General features: G+C 38.3%; 1 protein-coding gene and 1 long non-coding RNA gene across 5 annotated transcripts in view; both read left to right on the top strand.

Annotated features, from left to right (window-relative positions):
* Window positions 1–22,117, top strand: part of Csnk1a1 (casein kinase 1 alpha 1) — a 33,798-nt gene extending 11,681 nt beyond the window's left edge. The window contains exons 3-10 of one of the 4 annotated variants that reach the window (XM_028774184.1): window positions 1,504–1,630; window positions 2,525–2,623; window positions 8,674–8,813; window positions 10,327–10,405; window positions 11,390–11,464; window positions 12,858–12,964; window positions 14,000–14,112; window positions 21,240–22,117. In XM_028774184.1, the coding sequence (XP_028630017.1) occupies window positions 1,504–1,630; window positions 2,525–2,623; window positions 8,674–8,813; window positions 10,327–10,405; window positions 11,390–11,464; window positions 12,858–12,964; window positions 14,000–14,112; window positions 21,240–21,247 (748 nt within the window). In that variant the 3' untranslated portion in view covers window positions 21,248–22,117. Of the gene's footprint in view, window positions 1–1,503; window positions 1,631–2,524; window positions 2,624–4,951; window positions 5,036–8,673; window positions 8,814–10,326; window positions 10,406–11,389; window positions 11,465–12,857; window positions 12,965–13,999; window positions 14,154–21,239 lie in introns of those variants that run through there. The other 3 variants (XM_028774183.1, XM_028774186.1, XM_028774185.1) reach the window with 3 other exon arrangements.
* On the top strand, window positions 15,325–20,244 carry LOC114626700. Its single transcript, XR_003712278.1, has 2 exons — window positions 15,325–18,214; window positions 18,952–20,244. It is a non-coding gene; the product is annotated as an uncharacterized LOC114626700 (long non-coding RNA).
* Window positions 22,118–22,335: the final 218 nt, after the last annotated feature.

Raw genomic sequence — 22,335 nt, 5'->3', positions numbered from 1 at the left:
ACAGCAGCACTGGTGCATGGACATAGACAAGAATATTTAGAAGGCATTCTGATCTGCATGCAGTCTCTAGTCAGCAATACAACAGTGGTCTGAAATTAGAACCAGTTGATTTGAGCTTTTTCTGTATTTCCTGAATCTCTTAAATATCACTTTTGAAATCCACTACAATTCTGTTCTGGTGGATGATATTGAAGTGATGGTAGTATTGAGTATCTGAGACCATTCATTGAAATAAACAATTTCAAAAACAGAAGTACCAGCATTTTGATCTGCATACAGTCTCCAGTCAGCCATGTAACAGTGGAAGCTTCCCTAGCAGGGTCTTCGAGTTCCTAAACCACAGGCTTTTGACCAAGTTTATAGTACCAAACATTATATAGTGAGATCTTTGTATTCCTATGTTAATATTGATGTTTTAAATCAGTGCTATTTATTAGCAGTGCAGCATGTTAGAGCAAAACTGTAAAAAGGGGAAGGGCATTGAAATACCTAAGAAGGAGTTTCCTAGATACCTGTAAGTAATCTCATCTTACCGTGGAGCTTAGGCTAGACTCTACCTCAAACTCCTGAGGACTAGTGTTACAGCCAACATTCACAGATTATATTTTTTAAAAAATCTTGGCTTTAATTCCTGTTGGTATTAGCAAAGAAACTAAGCCAGGTTAGGCTTTTATGTCATTTACAGCAATTTTAACTTTTTTCTGGAGACAAAGGCTTGCTGTATATAGCCAGGTTGGTTCCATATTATTTTGGAGAAGAATGTGTTTGCAGACATGAGTAATCGCACTTGAGTTATTTAATGTGCAGTATATATAGCACAAGATAGTTAAGCAATTCTTCTCGAACAGATAAACCTAATCATGCGTGCCATGTGTACTCCTTTTGTAATACTAAACTAAGCAAAATTTGATTTCTTTGCAAAGACAGACAAATAGGTAAGTGCAGTTTGGTGTGAAGGGAGTCATGAGCGACTAAGAAGCCTTTCTGTAGTGTTGTGGACGGCTGAGGGAATCATTTCTTCATTACAAAGAGTTTGTCCAAGGTCAGGGAAATGATGCAGAAGGCTACAAAATTGATTTGTGCTGGTGACAGTTGTTTATTAGATAGGTGGCTGTGCGGGAGGGAAGGGTCTATTACTCTTTATTTTGTGATTAGAGGAAAGGTTACCTTAAATAAACCTTAAATAAACAATAGAAATCTGTCTTTGAGACAGGATCTTCTTAGCTGAGGATGGCTTAGAACTCATCAGTTCTCCTTACTCTCTCAGGTGCTCGGTTATTACAGATGTGAGCTGCCGTGCCTGAGACACCGCCTGAGACTGGTCTCTCAGGTGCTCGGTTATTACAGATGTGAGCTGCCGTGCCTGAGACACCGCCTGAGACTGGTCTCTCAGGTGCTCGGTTATTACAGATGTGAGCTGCCGTGCCTGAGACTTAACGTTAAAACAATGTAAATTTTAGGATGTTAAGTAATAATGTTTTGTATTGACTCTTTCCTTGTTAGGTGGTATGGGCAAGAAAAAGACTATAATGTGCTAGTCATGGATCTTCTGGGACCCAGCCTTGAAGACCTCTTCAATTTCTGTTCAAGAAGGTTCACTATGAAGACTGTACTTATGTTAGCTGACCAGGTATGTGAACTTTTGATAAAACAAACAAAAACTGAGAAAGGTTGTTTATGAAATGTCAATATTTCATAGAGCTATGGTTTTGGGTTTAGTTTTTTGTGTGTGGTAGCACAGACTCTTTAGAACTCCAGCATTCAGGAGGCTGAAGAGGGCTTACCAGTCTATCCTGAGCTTTATACAAGATCCTGTTTATGATAATCAAAGAACAGCAAAGAAGTTTTTCTTTCTCTTTTTAAAATGAATAAGGCACCCAAATAACTAACAATGAATGAATCTAGACAAGTTGATGCTTAAGGTCAAGAAGTCTGAAAGTACTAATGGCATTGAAACAGGTCCAGGGCGTTGTAGAAATGCCTGAGTTGGCTTCTTTGGGACCCAGCTAGCTTCAAACTCCCTAGGTTTACCACTGGGGAAACTAAAGTAGAAAAAAGTAGTCCTTTCTAGGAGCCTAGAGTCAAGAAGAGAAAGGTACAAGTTAGTCAAAGTTCTGTGGTAGAAGAGTTAGCACTAGTAATGGGGAAAGACTAGCTAATGCTTGTAGTAAAGGCTTTCTTGCAATGAAGTACTTGAGAGTTGTTCTTTCTTGGTATGTAGAGCCCATAGAGATGCACCTGCCTTTGCCTTCTGAGTACTGAGATGAAAAGTGAGTGCCACATTCAGCAGCCCATGTATTTATTTGTTTATACTCAAAACAGGCCAAAAGCCATTACTAGTTTAGGCCTGAAGAGCCAGCAAGCTTGAAATCAATGAGGGGCTCTGTTGTTTTAGTCTGACTCACTGTTGTTCTTGTGTGGTCATTATAGACTATGAGTGAGTGAGCTGACTGACTGCAGTGCTTGGGAAGGAAACTCTGTGCTGCTTGCTTTTATCACCTGTTCTACCCCTTTTCTTTTTCAGATGATCAGTAGAATTGAATATGTGCATACAAAGAATTTTATACACAGAGACATTAAGCCAGATAACTTCCTAATGGGTATTGGGCGTCACTGTAATAAGGTTAGTTAAATGCTCTTTGCATGAAAAAACAAAGAGTAAAGTATTGACATGAATTGCTTTGATAAACTTAAATTTTTAAAAAGCCATAGTAAATTGAATATTCTGTAATTTACGTAAGAGATTGTGCTAGAAGGATAATCAGTTAACTCTATTAACTTAGTAACTTGAAATATATTTTCTACAATTTATCCAACCAAGGCTAGTTTATTTATGTGAAAATAATAAAATTCCAAGGGCTTTTTAATGAGCTTTAATTAATTAACTTTATTTAACTTGGACAATTGTATCTAGTTTTCATTCACTTAAATAGTGAAAACACATATAATCCTTCTTGAATGAAAGGAATCCGATTTTTAACCTTAGACTCTAAAGTGTAGTTTTGTAATAATGCACTTGTGGCAGCCACCAACCCATCTGACGCTATGGCTGACGTGGTTGATACTGAGTTCTTCAGTCCTTGGATTGGTGTATTTAAAGGAATAACTCTTAGGCCTGCTTCAAAAATAGCTTACAGTTTATTACTTGGGTTTCAGGTTGGGTGAGTTCTCCACCCCTCCTCCATGCTGTTACAGGAAAATACTGACTAGCAAATTAAACATTTGTGTAGCAAAATGAGTACTTATTGGGGTTCCTGATGATCGTTCCACGTATGGGGTGATTAGGTTATGACGCATGATCGCAGTTAGAAACTAATTATATTGAACATTTTGTCTGCAATGCTTAGTTTTATTGAGTGAATTGCTTTCTTTATTCATTCAATGTTGAGCTCGGGCAGACAGGCAGCATTGGCAATGCACGAAGCATGTTCCAATCTGATGATCTCAGAAATTCTCAACTTCAGGACAAACTTGGGGGAGGGGGGCTTTTTTTGTTTGTTTTTTTGGAAGGAAACTTCCCATTTGTTAACCAGGTAGGGAGTGTGGTGTTTTAGGTCCAGCTGTAAATGTTTACCTTTGTTTGCCTGTATGAATGCCAACTTGGAGCCATTATTAGAACTGCTGTTACTTGTTAATGCTGGAGATATTAATGTTGGTCTGACCAAGTTTTAGGAAATTAGATTTTTTACTGAATTTCATACATTTAAGGGCTTTTCAGCCGTATAGTTTATCTTGCATCCCTAAATTGCATATAAAGAAATGAGACTTCTCTCTTTGAAGCATCCAGGTTCTTAGTTTCTACTGTAAAACCTGGTAATTGGTTGGAAAAAAATCGATCTTAATTTTTTCTCCTGCAGTTTTGGTAACTTGACTCTTCTATTGGCCATTTCCCAGCCCTCTCCTTCTGTTTTCTTATCCTTAGACACCCATTATGCCCACGTGATCCCTGTTCTGCATAGTGACAGAGCAGTAAGCACATGGGTTTTGCCTTTACTTTAAACAATGGCCTAGATAGTAATGCCTCACACTCTTTCCCCCTTCTTAGGAATAGTCTCTTTAACCACATAGATGATGTCTTGGGAAGTTCATGTTCCATTTTTAGAAGCTGTGTCCTCAGTACAGATGGTAAAATATGACTTGTGGCACTGTTTACCTGTCTGTAGCAGTTTTGAGAGAGACCATAGAACAGAAGTGAAGTGCTTCCTTTAAGATTGAAATATAAGTGTTCCTCTTGGACACTTCAGTGTCTTGTTTCTGTAGTTGGGGTTTTTGTTTTGTTTTGTTTTTTGTTTTTTTGGTGTTTTCTGTGCTACTGTAGTTGGAAAGTGCCCATTGTGTAAGACTGGCTCCTTCAGTCAGCTTGTACCAGTAGATTGTATGCAAGGGATCAGGCTTGATGGGGTGGGGGCAGCTTCCGAGTTTGGTTTTTGAAGTTAAATTTCTTACTTGGAGATTGTTCTGAATTTGATATTGGAGTAGCCATTCCAATCTTAGTGAATTTGCTCATCTTTTCCAGTAATCAGCCCTGCATGGTTTTAAAAATAAATTTTAAGGTGACTAAATGCCTTCTACCTCTTCCTTACTGAAGATTTTTTCCCCCATACATTCTTTTTGGGGGGAAGGGCAGATTGTGGTTTTAAAGATTACAGATCCAAATTCCCCATTTTTTTATTTAAAAATTAAAGAGCCAAATGTCACCATTGATATCCCTGTTTTCAGGCAGTGACACAATCATAGTGGCATTAAAAACTATAAGTATTCTAGAATTCAATGTTCTTGAGCATGTGATTTTTATTTGGAAAACTGAGAAGCTACAGTGCTTGGTGGAAGAAGGATGGCATTTGGCTACCCTGTTCTTTCTCTAATGCCTCGGTGTTGCCTGTCTGCGCCGGCCATTGTTGCAATGTACGCAATACTGTTTGATGCACTGCCACCTCTATTGTCTGTTCAGTGTTTAGAATCTCCAGTGGGGAAGAGGAAAAGAAGCATGACTGTTAGTCCTTCTCAGGACCCATCTTTCTCAGGATTAAACCAGGTCTGAAACTGTCTCCTATTCCAACCTCAACCCCAAATTCATGTGCTTTTCTTTCTTATTGTTTTATTTTAATTACTTTCATTTAATTCTGGGGAATATAGATCTTGCTCAAGCACCTCTTACGTTGGCATTATTCAGACATACTTGGCAAACATGTAACATTACTAAGATATTTTCATGGCTTTTGCTTAAAACTTTTTTAAAGCTTAGATCTAGCCTGAATGAAAATAGGTATTGTCTTTGTTTTAGATTGCTAACATTGATAGGAGGAAATGCTGTTAGTTTAGTGTTGGAACCTTTACTTTAAAAATACACCTGAGTGAGACTAGCTTTAAAAATGTGTTTGGAGTCGGAGAACTTAAAATACAAATTGAGTCTCACTGTGCTGTAGTGACCACTCTACTGTACTTTCCTCTCCTTCCCTAAGAGCCTCAGGTAAGTATAGGTCAGGTTTCACAGCCACTATTTCTCAAACATGATTGTGAATTGGGCTGTCAGTTCTTAGGTTCTACCAAATGGCTGCTTAAAAAGCATTCTCTGCTCTAGACTAGAAGACACTGTATTCGTAATAAAATAGTGACAATTTAAGGAATAAAGAAACTAAATGGTTAGTGACCATTAGTAACAGTAACTGAATATATGACCTGATTTAGATTTGGGCAGGCTAAACAACCCAGTAAGCTAATTGCTTTACATTTTATTTACTTCTGAGGAAGTTGTAGTCCTAGCCCCCATGTGATATTGTTTGGTTTGAGGCCAGGTCTCTGTAGCCCAGTTGGCCTAGAACTTACTATGTATATGGGCTGGCCTCACACCAAGAGCCACTCCATCCACCTATCTGTGCCACCATGCCAAAATGAATTGTTTGTTTTGGTTTTCAAGATAGGGCTTCGATGTGTGAACCAGGCTGGCCTGGAGAACTCAGATCTTCCTGCCTCTACCTTAGTGCTTGGATTAAAGGTGTTCACCACCACCACCACCACCACCACCACCACCACCACCCAGCCCCAATATGAGTTTTTATAGAGACAAAGGAACATTTACTTTAGGGAAATGAGATTTGATGCTTCTGGAACCAAGTCTTTAGTTTTTGATAATATATTCTCTAAAAAGATTATATCGGCATAAATAACCAAAAAGGAATGCAATGCTATACACTGGTTTAATCATCCAGATAACCTTTCATTGATTTTTCTGAACTGACCCAGTTTTTGTTTTTGATTTTTGGTGTGTTCAGTACTGTCGAGGGGCTAGCCTCCTGCTGTTGAAAGGTTTCATATACTCAGTCTTATAAAAAAGAAATACCTCTATTGGGCTGAGTTGTGGTGGTGCATGCCTGTAATCCAGCAGCAGGAGAAGAATCACCTAAAGAAAGTTCCAGGCATCTGGGCGGTGGTGGCGCACGCCTTTAATCCCAGCACTTGGGAGGCAGAGGCAGGCGGATTTCTGAGTTCGAGGACAGCCAGGGCTATACAGAGAAACCCTGTCTTGAAGAAGAAGAAGAAAAAAAAAAAGAAAGTTAGTTCCAGGCCAGGACCAGTTGCATAGGGAGTTAGTTGCATACCAAGACTGGTTCTCAATAAATAGCCCCCAAATACCCTAACTGCTGTGGCTTAATGTTGGCTAGGGGTAAGAGCACATGACTTAATGCATTCATTATAAGAGGAAACAATTTGTAAAAACTTAATAGCTTCATTTGTTCTTATCTACCCATCTGTATATTTTGCTTACATTTTGTAGCTTAACAACTTGATCATCTAAATGCTTTAATATTTTGTTAATATTATACAAGCTAGTTAGGTTGCACATAATTACTAGTAACTTGTCCCACTAGTGAAGATGGCCTGTGTCTTTGCAGGTGCAATTCCTATGCTTAACTGACTGATACTGACTTTCCTTACTTGATTCTCCCTTTATGTAGTTTCTTATTAAAGAGCAGGCATTTGAGAAGGTAGTATTTGCTTTGGGATTTTTTTGTTTATTTTATAATTTTTATTTTTAATACTGTTTCCACATTTTTGTTAGAGGAAATAACTTTTAAGTGCTGAGTTTCTTGAATCAGTCTTGGTTGTTTACACAGTATCTGCTTATTGAGCGCCAGCTGTCAGACACATCACAGCCACATTAGCTCACTTTCCCTTCTGAAAAACTGAAAGGAATAACAAGTGTTTTAAATACCATGAAGCTGAATATCTTTTTGTTAGTTTTTCTGTTTTCTGTGTAAGTCTGCAGAACTGTGTGCTCATTTACTATTAGTATACTGATGCTGGTTTTCATATTAAGAGGAATGACCAGTGTGAGCTGTATGTATTAAAGTACTTTCCCATATTCCTAAATAACTTGATTGCTTAGGGACTTTAATATTAGATTTACAATGTATCTCTCATTAGTCTTGTATTATAGTAGACCAACTGAAAGTATAGTTCATAACAGCTAGCAGAAATAGGTTTTGTTTTGGTTGGGGAGTGGTATCTCACTGTGTAGCCCTGGCTAACCTGGAACCCTCCTTGTAGAGCAGGCTCTCCTTGAAGAAAGAGATCTGCCTGTCTTTGCCTCTCAAATGCTGGGAATAAAGGCATGTGCTGTTACCCCTGGCTGATATTAACCCAAATAGATAATTTGCTTACTTATTTAACATGTTTTAAAAGATTAAGTTAACACATTTCCTAAAACATCACAGATTCCACACTGGCAGAAGAGGCCCAATAGTTTAACAAAAAGAAGAATATAGATATTAATTAGAAAAGACACGCTCTTACATATGTTCTATGTGCGCATAGAAATGTCTAGCTTGATGTTCCAGATAGAATTTTATTATAGCATAGTATGGTAAGTAGGGCATTTATAAAAATTAAAACTTTAAATACATTGGTAAAAGAAATGAGTTTTGTTACTTTGTCATCAAAAAATAGGTTTCCCTTTAAAAACTTCAGTTTTGTAAGCTAAATTTGAATTACTTAGTAAAATGTGCTGTTAGTACTTTATTCCTGGGGTACTATGTAGATTATATACAGCTAAACATTTTCTTCTAAAATGCTAATGTGATTTGGGTTAGCTCATTAAGCAGATAATTTGTAAGCCACCTTAATTTAAATGTTATGCTTTTAATTTTTGGATTAACATTTTATATTTTTCAGATATTGAAAAACAATGAATGCATGCTTATTTTTTATTTTTAAAATGTCTTATTAACAGTATCAGACTTTGAGGTTTGTTCTGAAATAGCTTTCTATTGACATACTGAAGAATGTTCTTTGTGGATGAGAAGATACCTAGAAAGCTGTTCATAGATTTAAAGCATTCTTGTTTTATCCATAAAAATGAGCTGTCAAGTATCATGAACATCTTTTACAGCTCTGCTGTGGGACATGTACATTCTTACTGGGAGAAGACAGGCTACTATGTATATAAGAACTGGGCAGGTGAAGTTACACAAATAAGGATAAATTACTAGGTATAATGAATAGGGGGGCAGTTGTTAATTACTGGTGAAGAATAGTAAAGGCTTATTGGGATGTTAAATCTATAAATTGTTCTATTTAGACTACATTTTGATATTTGAATATACTTACTAATGAGTAAGATTGTTTAATTGAACAAGGTTAGAAACCTAATGTCTCTTTATTTCTCTTTTGAAGTTATTCCTTATTGATTTTGGTTTGGCCAAAAAGTACAGAGACAACAGGACAAGGCAACACATACCATACAGAGAAGATAAAAACCTCACTGGCACTGCCCGCTACGCCAGCATCAATGCACATCTCGGTATTGAGCAGAGGTGAGGCTTATCAAATCCAAAATCAAGGCAAACTAGTCTTAGTGTCTTAGGGTACTTCTTGGCAGAGAATCTAAGGAATTGCTTATTGTTTTATCCCTTGCTGTTAGCTAGTGCAGAGAAGCCAGTTAATCAGGTCTTTGATATCTTGAGTGTTGTCATAGAAAGTTAAATAACTAGTATAAAAGCATATACCTGCAGTCTTAGCACTAGGAGACTGAAGCAGGATGTTAGTCAATGATTAAAGGCCCTTCTTCTTGGGCTACAGGACAAGTACTAGATTGGCAAGAGTCTACATTATGAGACCCTATCTAGAAAAGGAAGGGATGGAAGTTGGAAACAATATTTTGACATTTCTTTTGCAGTTTAACATGCCTACTTTTAAATTTATTTATGTATATACCTGCATGTACATTTGCACACCAGAAGAGGGCACTGGATCCAATGGGACTACAATTACAGATGGTTGTGAGCTACTATGTGGGTGCTGGGAATTGAACTCAGGACCTCTGAATGAGCAGCCACTGCTCTTGAAACCACTGAGCCATCTCTCCAGCCCTACCTATGCCTACTTTTAAGTGATGGCCTTGGGCATTGTGTATCTTAGTACCACTGCTTGTGCTTACAACTCTAGCTGGCAGTGTGAATCTGTGAGATTGGAACCTAAAAATGAGGCAGATTGAAGTCTCATGCAGTAGCCAGCTTTATTTAGAGCATCAGACAATTTATACTCTGAGAGTTAAGAAGAGTCACATGAGTAAAGTGTACAACCACTAGCAAAAGCTACATTTGACAAAAAAACATGATTTTCTTTAAAGGGATATATAATACCCAGGTGTAATGAATAATTCTCCACTACACCTGGGAGGAGCACATTCCAAGAACAGTTTGATGTTTTCTGAGAAACTGAGGTCTCAAGACTCTAGTCTTGTGTTCTTGGAGTTTTCTCAAAAGCACTCAGAATTCCCCTCATACAAGTCCATTCTTGAACTGTGTCCAAAAACCTGAATTTCTGAGGCAGGATTACCTCCAAGCTTGAAGCCAGTCTCAACCAGTAAATTAAAAAAAAAAAAAATGGTGATTTGTGAACCACAGTCTCTCCTCTGGCTTTCTATTTTTGCACTTTTTATTTTTTCCAGTTCCCTTCAATCTTGAGGTAGTTTTTTTTCTCCTTAAATGAAAAAGTATTATCTGTCCAAATAAATACCACCAGCACCTCCCCCCAAAAGGGTATTTTCTATTAGTAAACTTTATTACTTTAATTGCCCAATTTTGTAAGACACCAAAGAGTTCTTTTTGGGGGCGGGGGGGTTTCGAGACAGGGCTTCTCTGTAGAGTCCTGGCTGTCCTAGAACTCACTCTGTAGACCAGGCTGGCCTCGAACTCAGAAATCCGCCTGCCTCTGCCCACCAAATAGTTCTTTATCATTTGTGAGCATTTCTTTTCTTTTGTTTACAATGCTTGGTTTTCATGTTTTCCCATAATCTGATTTATAAAATAACATTCTCTTTTCTAGTCGCCGAGATGACATGGAATCTCTAGGATATGTTTTGATGTATTTTAATAGAACCAGTCTGCCATGGCAAGGACTAAAGGTAAGTGGATTCAAATTACTGAGGGTTGTTTTTGTTTATCCTTTTTTTTTACGCTATTATTATTATTATTAATTTTATGTGTAATGCATGTGTGTCTGTGCATCATGTATGTCTAATGCCGGGGGAACCCAGAAGTATCAGATCCCCTGGAACTGGAGTTGCAGTTGATTGTGAGCTACCATGCAGGTGCTGGGAATCGAATCAAATCCTCTGAAAGAGCAGCCAGTGCTCTTTACCTCTGAACCATCTCACCCTGATTCCAGAGGGGGGTTTTGTTGTTGTTGGTTGGGTTTTTTTGTTTGTTTGTTTTTTGAGACAGGGTTTCTCTGTATAGTCCTAGCTGTCCTGGAACTCAGAAATCCTCCTGTCTCTGCCTCCCAAGTGCTGGGATTAAAGGTATGCACCACCACTGCCTGGCTGTTTTTATCTTAGTTGAAGAAAAAATGAGGCAAGTGATCCTAAAATTTGGGGGTTGGCGTCGGCCTAGTAGACTAAAAGCAACCTGGCAACATAAGGACCCTTTCCATCTCAGGGGGAAAAGAGCTTCGTAAGGGGAGAGAAGAGGAAGAAAATAACTGGAAGGTGTTTTCCACATCTGAGGTTCAGCCAAAGACTTTAATTTGAAGAATAAAATTTAATCGTTTTAGTAGGAAATTAGTTGAAAGCAATTGTTTGTTTCCTTTGTTGTAGTGATTGGTGACCACTAGCCTTATGCAGGTGGACTCACGGGTGGGTTTTTGATATTCAGTGTAAATGAATAAACCAGTAGTATAGAATTCAGTAGCTATTTTGAACCTTTAAAGGAACAGTAAAATGCCCAGTTCTTTCATGAATCACATTATCCAATATGAACTTGATTCCATGCATTTTTTACTTAGTTCTCACATACTGAATCTCTAGTATGTCTCTGTTCAATGAGTTGAGTTGCTAGACTTCTTCTAAGTTTTAAATCAGTTTATCTTTGCATTCCTCCTTTTCCTACAGGCTGCAACAAAGAAACAAAAATATGAAAAGATTAGTGAAAAGAAGATGTCTACTCCTGTTGAAGTTTTGTGTAAGGTAAGGATATATGATGAATGCTTAAAGAAAATTAATGTGGGGCAAATATGGAGGTATAGACCTTTAATTCCAGCACTTGGGAGGCAGAGACAGTCTTGGTCTATATACACAGCATTCTGTGCATCCAGAGCTAAAGTAGTAAGACTGAATAAAATGATGTGGGCTGGAGCGATGGCTCAATTGGTTTAATAGGTGCCAGGTGTGTTGTTGCACGCACTTGCACCTTTAATCCTGGCATTCTGGAGTCAGAGTCAGGTTAGGGTAGGACTGCCCAGGCTTTGTAGAGAGATCCTATCTCCAAAACAAAACAGTAAAACAGACAAGCCAGGCATGGTGGCACACGCCTTTAATCCCAGCACTAGAGAGGCAGAGACAGGCGGATTTCTGAGTTCGAGGCCAGCCTGGTCTACAGAGTGAGTTCCAGGACAGCCTGGGCTACACAGAGAAACCCTGTCTCGAAAAGAAACAAACAGACAAAAATAGTAGTTGCTACTCTTTTAGGGGATGCAGTTCAGTTCCCAGTGTTCCCATTGGGTGGGTGGGTGGGTGTGTGGGTGTGTGTGTATATAAAACTGATTTGTAGAAAGGGCAGCAAGGTGCCACAGTGATTAAAGACCTCTGGGACAAGTGGTGAAAGGAAAGAATCAGCTCTCTCAAGTTGTTCTCTGTTCCACACACAAGAGCCATATCACATGCACAGCCGTTCACAGACACAGTATACGCAGGAAGTAAGTAACAATAGTCATACTAATTAAAAAAAAAACCAATCTGACCCTAACAGAAAGGCATCTGATCTTATGGTAGGGGAAATCACCCTAGTTATTTTCCCAGTATGTAGATTGACTTTGTATTGCCTTCAAGTACTGAATTGTTTGGAAGCACAGTGCTCTTCTTGGAAATGGTTGTTTCTTTTGCAATTGTCATGGAGTTTCTATTGCTGTGATGAAACACTGTTCAAAAGCAACTCAAAGAAAGGGTTTGTTCCATTTCTTATCACTGAGGGAAGTCAGCAGGAATCTGGAAAACTGAAGCAGAAGCCAGTGGAGGGAAGGAGGACTCCTGTTTTCGTCAGTCCTTGCTCCCCAGAGGTGCCACCAGCCCCTGTGAGAAGTCTGCTCACACATCAGTTTACAAGAAAATGCCCCAAGGGTTCCTTTCTAAATGACTCTAGCTTTTGCCAAGTTAACAAAAAACAAAACAACAAAAAAGACTAACCAGAATGACAATGGCATCTTGAGTATTCTACAGTGAGTATATGGTGAAGTTTAGCTTAAATTAATGAGAAAAGCAGGCATAGCTTCCTACATCCATTTCTTTTTGCTTATAGTTTGAACTTGGATTCTTTGTCTAACTTAATGTTTGCTTTTCATTGTTTTAAATTCTGAATTGATAGGGGTTTCCTGCAGAATTTGCCATGTACTTAAATTACTGTCGTGGGCTGCGCTTTGAGGAGGCTCCAGATTACATGTATCTGAGGCAGCTCTTCCGCATCCTTTTCAGGTCAGTCGTGGAGCTGTGAGTAGTGCGGAGACTGCTCTTACAGATAACCCTGGTGTGTGTGTGTGTGTGTGTGTGTGTGTGTTCGAGTGGAATAGACTGGAAGATTGTATATCCTAGGGCTATAAGAAGCGATACCCATAGTCTCACCAACTTGACCACTTAATTAGGGAATCTTGAGTGCCAAAGAAATTGCCTTCCCTAGAGAAGAAGACACCAGTGGTCAGCCGTGAAAGTATAACATACAAGCAATTTCAAAGTAAAAATTTTGAAATTAGTGATAAAAAAACTTTGAATAGTTGCAGTGGTATAGAACCCCATTCAGTACCAGATAAATTAAAAGGCATTAAAAGCTTGGCATGGTAGCATTCAGTGCTCAGGAGGCAGGTCCAGACAGATATCTGACTTCCAAGACAGCCGGGGCCACCCAGAGAAAGCTTATCTTTCAATAGTTGGGGGTGGAGTGTTGAAATACAGAATCTGAAGAAGGTATACCCAAAACTCTAGCACATGGGAGATAAAGGTGGAAGCATTGGATGTTCAGGGCCCTCCACTGCACTGTAGTAGTTAAGATTAGACTTCAGAGCATTTATGACTCTGATTCTTTAAAGGAACCAACAAGTAAATCATTAGTCTCAGAAGTGATGTCCCAGGATATACAGTTTCCCTTACAAGCTGCTAAGTTCTGTGCATTCTCCCCCTAGGAGGTTCTTCATGAATCTTTCTAAGTAACCAACAGCTTGACTCTGCTGTCTCTTCTTACTCCGGTTTTTTCATTCTAACATGTCCCTTTTGGAGAAACGAGGTTAGGGGTGGGTTTTGTTCCTGGGCAGTAGAGTGCTTGCCTTTAATCCCAGCAGTCAAGAAACAAGCAAGCAGGTCCGTGAGCTTGATGGTGGTCTGATGTATACAGAGTTCTATACCCGCTGGGGCTATCTGTATAATAGGAAAAGAAGAGCCCTCAGCTGTCTTGAAAAGTGATTCAGAGATTTAGCTGGATAGTATCATTCAAAGATTAACATAACATTTCCTTTTCAGGACCCTGAACCACCAGTATGACTACACATTTGATTGGACGATGTTAAAGCAGAAAGCAGCCCAGCAGGCAGCCTCTTCCAGTGGGCAGGGTCAGCAGGCCCAAACCCCCACAGGCAAGCAAACTGACAAAACCAAGAGTAACATGAAAGGTTAGTAGCCAAGAACCAAGTGACGTTACAGGGAAATTAAATGCAAATTGGGTAATTCATTCAGTTCTAACAGTGTTAGATCAAGGAGGTGGTTTAAAACATAAAATTTGGCTTCATATTTAAAAAAAAAAAAAAAGACGTCCTTGGAAAATTTGACTACTAACTTTAAACCCAAATGTCCTTGTTCATATATATGTATATGTACTGTATATATACATATATGTGCATATATTAAATCATTTCTCTTGGGATTTTGGGTCATTTTTAACAACTGCATCTTTTTTACTCATTCATTAACCCTTTTCCAAAATAAACATTTGGTGTTGGGAATATGGTACTGCCAATCAATCCAAAATCCTAGACCTAACACTTGTTGATTTTTAATAAAGAATCTGGTTAGCCATGGTATTTTGACTTACTTTCAGACTAACAGTGTTAAGATATTTTAAAGTTTTTGTTTGCATGTTAACGCTTTGGCATTTAATGGGAAAAGTGAGCATAATCTCATTTCCAGAGGTGAGTCTTGGCATTGCCTTCAGCGTGTCTGTTTTCTCAGTTGCAGAGCAGCTTGATCATTACAAAGCTCAGTATAGCTTCCAAAACCAAATTCTCTCTCTGCTAACGAAGTATGATGTCCCAATTTCAGAATGATCTTTCTTAAGGGGAATACTTTATTTAAATCCTGAGGAACTTCCGGCACTAGGGTTCAGTGTGGAACCTGAAGCCTGCAGTTAGACTGTCAGTTGAAGATAACTGAGGCAAATGCCATTAAACTGCTAGCCCATCTCTGTCTCTGTCTGGCACTTTGTGTGCTGAGGAGTAGAACTGTCAGAGCACAACATCATTCCCTATTCCTGGTGCCTTAGAGTTCAACTCCTTCCTTCCATGTTACTGACTCCCTCTGAGGCCTAACCTACTGAAACCTGCCTGCTTTGTGCAAGTGGTGGGCAGGTAAGGTTTGGTTTCTAATTACTCTGTTTCTGAAAGACTGCTCTAGTCTGAACATGGTTTTCAAATATTAGTATTTGTTCTATATTTTAGTGTTGTATTTAAATAATTTTTAAACATAATAGATTCTAGAGCTGGGTGTAGTGGTGCAGACCTTTAATCCCAGCATTTGGGTGGCAAAGACAGGTGGGTCTCTTAGTTCGAGGCTGGCCTGGTCTACAGAGTGAGTTCCAGGATAGCCAGGGCTAAATAAGACCTTGTTTTTTTTAAAGAAACAAAGAAAAGCTTCTAGTACCTCAGGAACATTTAAATAAAATAAACTGAACTGATGTCATCCTGATCCCAGCAGCAGCTCAGTTATTATGTTAAAGTTGAAGGGCTTCCTTTTTTATGAGTCTGTATTTGGGGAGGACTGAGCTGAGATTTGTTGTAGGCGGGTTTTAGATCATGAGCCCAAAGCTATAGAGCAGAGACAGCAGTATGTTGAAGCTACTCTGCCTGTGACCTAAACTGGGACTTGGATGCCTTCTTCAAGTTCTATAATATGTTTGAGATCTCTTCTGGCCTAAAACAATTTTCTTCAGGCATTCAGCAGCCTTCAGAAAGAAGTACCTTAATTTTTACCTAGTTTTATTGTTCCAATTTCCTATGTGTTTCTTTTTTTACTCAATAAACAAGCAGAATTTTTGTCCTGCTTTATCCAGGTATTAAAGACGAGAAGTTGGATCCACTGAGTTAGTATGTTTCCTTGTAAAAGAAAAGTGATTAAACTTAAGTTTAAGCCTTCTTTTGTATTGTAACTTTGTCACAAAAGTAACTTGAAATCTTAAAACAGTTAAACATCATTAGGCACAGTGGTCGTGCAAATTATTACATGTACATGGTCTTGTAATGTTCTGAAATAAGAGATTTTTTCAATAAATAATTATATTATGATTGACTACTTTTAAAGGTACATTTGTAAGACCAGGTTCAGAGACATAATTGCTTATAGTCTCAGCTACTATGAAGCAGAGACAAGAGGATCACTTGATCTCAGGAGTTAATGGCAATAGAAAGTCCTTCACAACAGTAGGTGGGTGCAGTAGGTTACCAAGAGATATTTTTTCTTTACCATAAGCACAATGTTGCTTGCTACTAAAATATGTCATTCTGGGGCAGGAGAGTTAAGATGGTAAGTGCTTGAGACCTAACTTAATCCGTAGAACCAACATTCAAAAAACCAGGAAGCTCCAATAACAAAAGCTACACAGAGAAAACCTGTCTGGGGGGGTGAGGGGAAACTAAAGGAAGAAGGGAAGAAAAGACCAGAAGGGGCAGGGCATCGTGGGCAGGCAGCACATCACATACCCTGAATCCCAGCAAGCAGATCTCTGTGAGTTTAAGGCCAATCAAGGTGACTAAGACTCTGTCTCAAAACAACAGAGCTAGCAGGCTGTAATGATGTATACTTGTAAGCAAAGCCCTGGGGCTTGCCGGCCAGCATGAGTAAGCCTAATCAGTGAGTTCCAGGTCCACAGTGGAAGACCCTGATTCCAAAAAGGTGAGATTTCTTAAACGTCTGTAAAGATAAGAAAACGCTGCTACCCTATGGGTGAAATGACCTTGAGAAATCTAGTCTTAGACCTGCCTCTCACATGGTGTAGATGAATGGTGACTTGAAACTCTTAGGTAATAGAGTATACATAGAGCTGTAGGCTATTTCTGCTTCTGTAGCTTTTGATTTAATGGAATTGTCCAATAATGGTAATACCATATTATTTCTCTGCTCAAAAATTATGGAAAATGACTGAGGATGGTGGCATATACCTTTAATCTCAGCACTCGGGAGACAGGAGTTTAGATCTCTGAATTTGAGGACTGCTGGGGCTACATAGTATAACTATCTTCAAGACAAAAATTGTAGAGGGTATTTCCTAGAATGCTCAGATACATTCTAATTTTTCCTGTTGGTCATCTCAGAAGCTTGCATGACAGTGAATTCAGTTTCATAAATCTTCAGCAAATAGACTGTCTTCTGCAAAGACTCTCAATGTTGATTGACATTTACTGATATTTTTATAGTCTTTTGAGCTTGTGGAAGGGGTGTTTTGGTTTGGTTTTTGGTTTTCTCAACAAGTTTTTTGGTTTGGTGGGTGTTTTTTGTTTTTGTTTTTTAATGTTTCATAGAAATTACAAAACGTTCTACCTATTCACTGAGAAGTGTACAAGGATTCTTTTAAATCTTCCTTGTTCAGTTAATACGTACTTGTTTTTGTAATTGGTGGCTTTCTGGTCTGATAACTATATACTTCTAGGCCTTTCAGTTATTGCATCTCATAGCCAGTCAAGACCAAGAGACAATGGTTTTTTTCTAATGTCTCTTGGATTTTTCCCCCAATGCAGAAGTGTCTGAAACAATAGAATAAGAAATTTGAGGGCAGCCTGGGTTCCCTATTGACATCTCTTATCAGAAGCATAACACATACAGGAAGTTTAAGATGACTTCAATTACAGACAACATGGGAGAGAAATGTAGCTAGATTGTTTAGAAGGCAGATCCTCATGGATTCTACTCTCCCACTGTCTTCAACTGCTCACTGTCTCAGACATAAGTATTGAGCACCGTTATTACAATATAAAAGATTACGATGGACTTCCAAGATAAAGTGTCTTTTCCTCACCTTAGCCTACCTGTATCAGTGTTCCCCCAGCAGTGGGCTTCACCTCCCAGTCCATGTAGCTTAACCCTTCCTGGTATCATCAACTGCTGCCAGGAACACAGCTAATAATTCAGCAACTTAACCCAAAATGGGGAAGGGAAGACCTTGAGATATCTGGAAAGAATGATCTACCTTGAATACACGGTCCAAAGAAGACCAGGAAAGTGAATCTTCTTGCTGAATTCTGGGATTTTTGTCAGCCTTTTTCATTGTGGACAGTAAAGCTGGAGAATAACACAGTCCAAGAAGAAATGAAGATGAAAGTCCAAGAGATCTCTCTTAGGCTTGCTGGACCTGTTAAACTCTTCAGCATGTCATGTCAGCTCCTGTGGATGGTGACTGTCAGAAGACCTTAACAGGGTTCCTGAACCTGATGCCCAATCACCTGCTAGTCGGGAAGGACTCATTCTTAACAGGTACTTTAAGTTTAACTACTATAGAAACCTGTTAGAAAATGAAATCTGAGTAGAGAAGACAGTAATTGAGACTGTTAATCTGTGTATGCAATTCAAAGATGCTTTGACCCTGCTACACATAAATTACCAGTTTGTATAAAAAATGCTTTAATCTTTCACTTGTAGATGAGAGTTACTAGAATTGCTGTGTTGGTGTTTTTGGTAGGTTGTAGTGGGTTTGGACATACTGGCAGCTTAATTCAAAATTCATCTAGCTTAATCTTGTATAACTGGAAAACCATATAAGAACATTGTAGGAAAAATTAGTTAATTTAAATGAGATTGTATGGTGATTTTTGAATTGAAAATAACTTCAGACTATTTCATTCTTATAATGTGGAAGGAAACGAAATTTCAAACATCCACCACAAATATATAACCCTTATTACCACATGATGGCCCTTATACTCCCAGTGATACAGATGTGGAAGCAGGTGGAATCAACCATCTCTAAACATAACATTGTCTTCTTTAAATGGATTCTGGTTCTATCTTTTTTCTAAAAATTGAATGTTTGAAATTGATTCATAAGTAAAGATACATGTCTTACAGATTTTATTTTGAGGTGATGAAGTATGTTACATAAGAATAAGCACTTTTTCCTATTCAAAGACTTGAAAAGAAACTTTTAGCTTCATTCCTGGATCATCACTAATCCTCCAATGTTGGTGATATTCTTCATTCTCCCCCTTCTGTAGGAACAGATGTTCATCCCTCATTTTTAACTGAGATTACAGTGAAGATGTACTCTGGAACCAGGGATGCCACTCAGACTACAAGATTTTAAAAACAAAAGACTGAAACACACTAGAAGAGAGTGCTTGTTAGTAGCTGAAGAGTGAATGTTGGAACCCTGCTAAGAAGTTTCCTTCTTGAGTACCATCAAAAGACAGCTCATTGGAGAGACGATACCTGGGTAGAACATCTACCATTGAACTGTATAGCTGAAGAACTACATCTGGATTTGACTTCTGTATTCTACCAGGAATATTGTTAGACTAACCTTCAGCCAGTCCCTAAACAATTGTTGACCATAGACTGAACTAGCAGGTCCACACAACACACATAGACTTCTGACCTAGATCTTCCCTATTATTAAAAAAAACGAAGTTTTCTTGTATTTTGACTTATAGTTTATAGTAACTGGTTTTCCCTTTAAAATCTACTTGCTTGAAGGGGTATTCAATGTAACAATCAAACTACTAAAATACAATTACATGAATACAGCAAATTATTATAAGGGGGAGGGGGGAGTCCTAGGTTTAGTAGCTGGGAAATGATGTTTGTTTTACATGGGGTAAAGGTTGTTTTTGTTTAACTAGTCCATACATAGTTTCTTCATTTTAATAGCTTCTTAGCCTGTGAAATGGGCATTCGATGACAGGTATGGTCAAGTTTATAGATGCAATTAAATCTTGTTTGATAGCCTTTAAAGTAAGCCTTAATGTGGCTGAGGAGCTAGTCCAGTAGATAGAGCACTAGCAGATGATAAGAGCTAGCATTCAGACTCCTAAGAATGGGTAGACATGTAGGCCACGTGTAATCTTAGCACTGGGAATAGTACCCACAAAGCAAGCTGGCCAAACTGTGAACTCTAGGTCCAGTGAAAAGCCCTGCATGAATACATGGAAGGTGGTGAGCCGTCTGGAAAGATGTTTCAACATCTAACACATAAAAGAACACAGTGCACTGAACAGTTTTGTTTTGTTTGAAGTTTGCCAATGCTATTTCATAATGTTTAATTAATGTTTGCTTTATGCGATTTTAGGATCATGGAATCAGTATCACTTACGTACCTGTTCTTTGATAGGAGACACTCTGGGAAGGGGGAGTAAAACACATCTTTGCCCTCAGAGCTTAGGATGGAGTGTTTATCAGTACATGAGGATGATTGGTTTTCCTCATAAATGAGAAATTCGTAGTAACGGGTAAAAATACATTTATCCCCCCCCCCAAAAAAAAAAAAGATGATTATAAATGTTTGATAATGTCTTTACAGTTTTATTCTTGAAAACCTTTGTAATAAAAAGAGTAAGTAGTGGGAAAATTTTATATATCCCATGAAGCCTGAAAGAAATATCCTACCAGAGCTTGAGGAAGAAAGGGGGAAGCAATATAGTACTGACAGAGGCATGGGGTTGGTTTTTGTTTTGGTTTTTTGGTCTGTTTGTTGTTGGTTGTATGTGTTTGTTTGTTTTGTTTTTTGCTAAAGAAGTCCGAAATGTAGTTAGGTCACCTCAGTGGTTTGGAAGGGAATAGACCAAATGGCCTTCATGGGATGTTCGTGTTACTAAGAGGTGGACTTTTTATTCTTTCTTAAGCAAAAAAGACCAGCCATTAAAAGTAGCAGCCCTGTGTTCCCCCTTGTGAGGAGAAGGAACTGTGTATCAGGACAATTCGGGAAGTGCATAAATTATTTCTAGGTTAGGAGTTAGTCTTGATCTTTTTAATGCAACAGGTAGGGAAGTAAGTAGTACGATTAATGTGGGGGTTTTATAAGAAAAATCATATCTTAGGGGTACAGAAATTCAATGTTTAATTCATTAAAGCTTACTATTATATAATCTCTTATCAGAAATGATGTACACAGAAATTCATGTTTCTAATCTAGCTAGAAGCGTATTCTAGTGCTGCAATAATGTCTTCTGTTTCTCATTGCTGTTGGGTTTTTTGAAGTATAGTGTGTTCTTGCTACAAAAGGTGAAGAACTGGACATCCTCTTGAATATAAGAACTCTGATACAGCTTAGAGCTGGTTGCTGCGTCTGTGTCTGACTATAGACTGCTTCTTGGGTTATTCAGAATGAGGACTCGGAGGGGCTTTAATCAGAGATGCATGTACTCCGTTTTGAAGAGTTTGGGTTGGTGATTTTTCCAGATAAAAACAACAGCACTTACAAGTGATTGTCCTACTTGTATCTAATTAGGGGAGTACTTGTAAAAATGTTTAAAATTTGTAACATCTTTTTTGTTTCCATTTTTTACAGGTTTCTAAGCATGCACTGAGGAAGCGAAGCAGCAGAGCGGATGTGACTGGAGCAGCGTTTGTCTCTCCCCAATCTAGACATTTTAGTTCATATGTGCACTAGCCAGTGGTTGTGGACAACCATTTACTTGGTGTAAAGAACTTAATTTCAGTATAAACTGGCTCTGGGTAGCCCTGCTGATACTGAGCTGTAGCCGCTGTACTTGTGAATATTAACTGAGGTAGTGAAACATGGTGTCCGGTTTTCTATTGCATTTTTTTTTTTCAAGTGGAAAAGTTAACTAAATGGTTGACACACAATTGGTGGAGAAATTGTGCATATGCCAATTTTTTTTTTGTTAAAATCTTTTATTTTGAACTATACTGCTTTGAGATCTCATTTCAGAAGAACGGCATGAACAGTCTTCAGCCACAGTTGTGATGGTTGTAAATGTTCACAATTGTGTGTTCTTGGGGTTTTCCATCCCTGGGGTTTGCAAGTTGTTAACTTAAAACATTCTTTAAATGGCTGGCTTCTTGTTTGCAAGCCAGCTGATAATGGTAGCAACCAAAGATTCCAGTGTTTGAGCATTTGAAAGACTCTGCCTGCTTACCTGTGCTAGAAATAACAGCATCTAAAGTGAAGACTTAAGAAAAAAAACATAGCGACTACTAGATTATCTTTAGGACTCTGCATTAACTCTATAATGTTCTTGCTATTAAAAAAAAAGCATATTTGTCACGGAAATTTAGTTACCGTCTTACAACTGAACATGTATGTGTGTTGCTTAGATAAATGTAATCACTGTAAACATCTATATCACCTGGGATTTTGTTTTTATTTTGAAATGGGAGCTTTTTGTTTACAAGTTCATTAAAAACTAAAAACTGTTTCTGTAAGGAAGTGAAATTTTTTTTTAAACAACAATGCCTTGCTGACTCACTATGAAGTGTGTGTATATATATATGTGTGTGTGTGTGCGTATATATAGACACATATATATATCCATCCCCAGTTTTTTGTTTTATATATTTTGAGACAGTCTTGTTTTGTAGCTCTAGCTGGCCTCAAACTTACTATAAAAACCAGGCTGGCCTAGAACTCTCAGAGATCCTCC

Source organism: Grammomys surdaster, unplaced genomic scaffold (assembly GCF_004785775.1).
Source record: "Grammomys surdaster isolate TR1022 unplaced genomic scaffold, NIH_TR_1.0 239, whole genome shotgun sequence".
In the NCBI taxonomy this organism is placed as follows: Eukaryota; Metazoa; Chordata; class Mammalia; order Rodentia; family Muridae; genus Grammomys; species Grammomys surdaster.
This window is presented reverse-complemented; position numbering and strand designations above follow the sequence as displayed.